General features: G+C 52.1%; 1 protein-coding gene across 1 annotated transcript; it reads right to left on the bottom strand.

Moving 5' to 3' along the window:
• Positions 1-883: 883 nt before the first annotated feature.
• LOC101830796 (RNA exonuclease 1 homolog) lies at positions 884-3,698 on the bottom strand. The gene has a single exon (XM_005077584.2). It carries the CDS (start codon positions 3,696-3,698, stop codon positions 1,866-1,868), a length of 1,833 nt encoding a protein of 610 aa, XP_005077641.1. The 3' UTR covers positions 884-1,865.
• Positions 3,699-4,128: the final 430 nt, after the last annotated feature.

Genomic DNA, 4,128 nt, shown 5'->3' with positions numbered 1-4,128 from the left:
CAGAGAGCTCTCACCTCTATCCATGCTCAAGCCAAAGAGGTGATCCTGTCCTCTGACGGCATCTCCAGACGGCACTGCTCCTCACTGCCTGGACTGCAATGAGTTCCTATCTCCTCCCACCTTAGATTCCTCTCTTCCCCCCTGCCATATCACTTCTGGCTCCACCTCCCTAGAGCTGGGATTAAAGGCACAAACTGTTTCTCTTTTAGACTGATTCACTCTCAGAACTCAGAGATACATCTGCCTCTGTCTCCTGAGTCCTGGGATTAAAGGTGTGCACCACCCCTGCCTGGCCTCTATGGCTGTGAGTAGCTTTGTGCCCTGAACTTCAGGCAAACTTTACTATATCATAAACAAAATATCACCACATAAACTATTAGTCAAGCTTTCATAAGTAAGACTTTTATTTAGTAAGTCTCTGTGTCGTGATCTGGGAGCACACCCACAACACAGCTAACAGTACCCACCCTTGTCCCACAAGGTAGCAGCATGTAATTCCGCAAGGCTTCAGGCTTGGGCTAAAAAGTTTTAACAACTCTTAGTGTGGCAGTCCCTCACCCCCACAACCCACTATCAACTGGCAGAACAGAGAAAGACTTGCTACATATGAAAGCTCTGGGATACCTGGTAAAGGGGTGCTTTTGCTATCCCAAGTCACAGAGGTCCAAGTGGGATTGAGAAAGCAAATTGTAGAAGCCAGGAGACTCAAGCCTGACCCCTCTAAAGTCCAGGAATCTAGATTCTGAGCTAGAATCTTCTGTCCTGGTAGTCCAGTGCCCCTAGCCTGGGTCTGTCATAATAAAATTTAATCAAACACATGACCACAAATCTCTATTTCAAAAAAAGTTTATTTGGGAATCAGATACAAGATTACAAACTGGAAAACACATAGGCAAGAGTTATTAGCCAAAAGAATAACGTTTAGTTTTGCTCAGGTAATTTAGGATTTATTTTTGACAAAAAGCATGGTGATTCCCTCTAAAGGTAGCAACCCTCGGCCACACAATAAGCCACAGGTGAAGAGAGAAAGAAAATAGTATTAAATGCCCTATTGAACATTTTAACACAAATCTGAAAAGCAAAGTTCTTAATGCTAATGAGCTCTGAGTCCTAGCTTAGGTAGAAAGAACTTACAAATTGTTATAAACTGTCATCTAAAAAATGGATAATAAAAAGTTATTTTCTCTCCTGAGTATTCCAAAACACACTGTCTTGCATAAACCTTCATACAGTAACAGAGAATGTCCTTTAACACACAGCTCAAGGGTGGCTAGTTAGGACAAAAGATTCATTTGATTATCTGGTTTAAAACATATCATAAGAAGAAATAAAAGGTATTTGGGTTCATGCTATTTTCTAGGAGAAATAATTTAATCAATTTTCAAACAAATTATTAAAATCATTCCAAAACCACTTGCATTTTATAATGTTTTTATGTACTAGAAGAAAAAAAGGTTACTCCCCCTGAGAAATCTCACACTATTTCCACTCCAAGAACAAAAACACCTGAAAATTAAGAGATGACTAGTGTTGCTTGGAACTAGTTATTTCCAATAAATTTCATCGACATTCTCAAAGCAAAGTTAATCTCTTGTCGAATCAAGACAGCCTCATCCCTAAGTCAGGCGGGCTGTTTTCCTCAGTAGCAACACTTCCTCCTCTGCCCTTTTGCATGGTGTATTGCGACTTAAACTAAACTCATTCTGTTTTCACACCCACAACACAGCCAACAGTACCCACCCGTGTCCCACAAGGCAGCAGCATGTAATTCCGCAAGGCTTCAGGCTTGGGCTAAAAAGTTTTCACAACTCTTAGGGTGGCAGTCCCTCGCCCCCACAACCCACTATCAACTCACAAGAAGTCCTTCAAGTCTCTGGCTGGAGCCTATGACGTGGGTCTGGGCCTCGTTCCTCCCAGGGCCGCTGGTCTGTGGTCGCATGCATCTTCATGGTCCTGGGCATCTGGGTGTGCCGGCTGGTGTAAACCCGCGTCTGCTGCAGGCTGCTTTTTGGGGAAGCGGTCTGGTGCTGGGGAGGGGGGCTGGAGGTCTTGAGGTCTTCTTGCATCTTCCAGCTCACCAGCTGCATGCAGGCCCTGGCATCTTCGATGGAGCTGTGGCCACCCGTGTTGTTCTGGATCGTCTGGTTAAGGTACTGGGAGATGAGGCCTCGCAAGGAGCGCTTGTAGGGAAGGCCCCGGTGGTGCGGGAAGAGCACGGACGTGTCCACCACCGTGCTGTGGATGAACTTTAAAGCTAACAGGTCGCTCTCCAGGCTGTGGCCGATGAGGATCGTCTCGGCGCTGAACAGGCTCAAGAGCACGGCCTGGACGTCCCGCAGTCTTACGTTGGTGTTGGCCAGGTCCTCCTCAGTGACTCCGGAAAATCGCGTGTTGTAATCCACGATCTCATTGTCCGGCTTGACGAAGGTGTTGTAAATCACGCGTAAGTCCGTGTCCACCACCGTGACGCGGGTGAGCTCCAGGCCGTGCGTGGTGTAGGACATCTCACAGTCCAGGGCGTAGATCCCGGCGTGCGCCTCCCAGTCCTTCTTCGGGAAGGTCTTGGCAAAGCCCTGCAAGTTGTCCTTGCGCCCGTCCTGCACGTGCTGCTTGGCCACCGTGCAGCCTCTGGTCCCCGTGGGCGCGTAGCAGCACGAGTAGCGCACCTGCGAGCCTCTTCCGGGCACCCGGCTGGTGCGGATGCGCCCCCAGTGGAACACGCACGGGTCGGGGCAGAGGCAGCAGCCCGAGGACGACACGGGATACTCGGCGCCACAGCGGCAGCAGGTCCTGTGTGTCGGCGGCGGCGGCGGGCTCCAGGGCTGCTCTCCTCCTCGCGTGTAGAGCATCGCCGAGCCGGGCTTCTCGGGGTGTGCGAAGGGGAAGCCGTGCTCCCTCCGCTGCTCCTCGGTGAGCAGATAGCTCCGCAGGCGGCCGTACAGGGTGGCCTTGTCGAGCCCCGGCACGGCGCTGGGGACCAGGCCCCTGAGTTTCTTCAGGGTGTGCAGGGCGAAGTCCAGGTACTTGCTCTTGCCGGGGCTTTGGTCGTAGACCTCCTTCTCCTCCGCCTGAGCCTTCTCGACGGCCTCCGGGCGCGAGGAGGCGAACTTGAGGCACTCCTCGGTGAACAGGCCCAAGTAGTGCTGGCGCATGGCATCCGGGATCCGGTCCCTCAGCTCCTTGGCGAGGCTGAGCTTCTTCACCCCGAATAAGGAATAGCTGTAGGCGGCTTGCTGCGGGCTGACAATGTAGGTGAAGCTGCTGCTGCTGCTGCGTGGTGGTGGCTGAGCCTCGGTGGCCGGGCCGCCACCGCCCAAGGTCTGCTTGGTGGCAGCTGGGGTGCTGTTGGCCAGGCTGGGGCTGGCCATGTGGGTGCCTCTGCTTTTCTCCTCCTTCTGTGGATCCCACCAGCACGGCAGTGACGACAGCCACGCCAACGTCTTGGGGCACAGCTGCCTCCTCCCATCCTGCTGGGGTCGCCAGTGCAGGCCCTCCCAGGGAGGCACAGGGCAGCAGCCTTGCCACGCGGAGGTGGGCCTCGGGAAAGGCATCAGGACAAGCAACTGGGAGCGCGGGACACGTTTCTGGGGGCTCGAGTAGCAGGATAGCTGGATGTCCCCGTTGGGCAAAACCATCAGTTTCTTGGCTTCAAAGTGCCCTAGCAGGAAATAGCTTTCTTTTGGAGCTTTCAGGCGCATGCTTCTCTGCGCAGTAGTGAACGACTCGCCTGCCTGAGTGGGTATGAAGGAGCAAGCTCCTGCTGAAGCCTATATATGTATATACAGGGCAGGGGCGGAAATCCCTCATCCAATCACGTCTGATCTGCTATCTAGGCGGCTTCCGGACCGCTAGGCTCCTCCTACCAGGATGGGTGTCGCTACTGGATCAATTGGATTTCCTGGTTCTCCTTGATCCCGCTGGGTTTCTGTTTCACTATTTGATCTTTATAATCTCTTTTTTTGAGAACTTTACATATTGCATCTTGATCCTAAATGCCACCACCCCCCAAATTCCATCCAGAACCACCCCCTGACAAATCGATAGCAGGTTGTTCCCTCCTTTGAAAAAAACAAAAAACACCCATGGAGTCCAGTTTCTGCAGCTCATTCGCTCCCCTCTCTTTCCCTT

This window comes from Mesocricetus auratus, unplaced genomic scaffold (genome assembly GCF_017639785.1).
Source record: "Mesocricetus auratus isolate SY011 unplaced genomic scaffold, BCM_Maur_2.0 Super-Scaffold_100011, whole genome shotgun sequence".
NCBI classification, from domain to species: Eukaryota; Metazoa; Chordata; class Mammalia; order Rodentia; family Cricetidae; genus Mesocricetus; species Mesocricetus auratus.
This window is presented reverse-complemented; position numbering and strand designations above follow the sequence as displayed.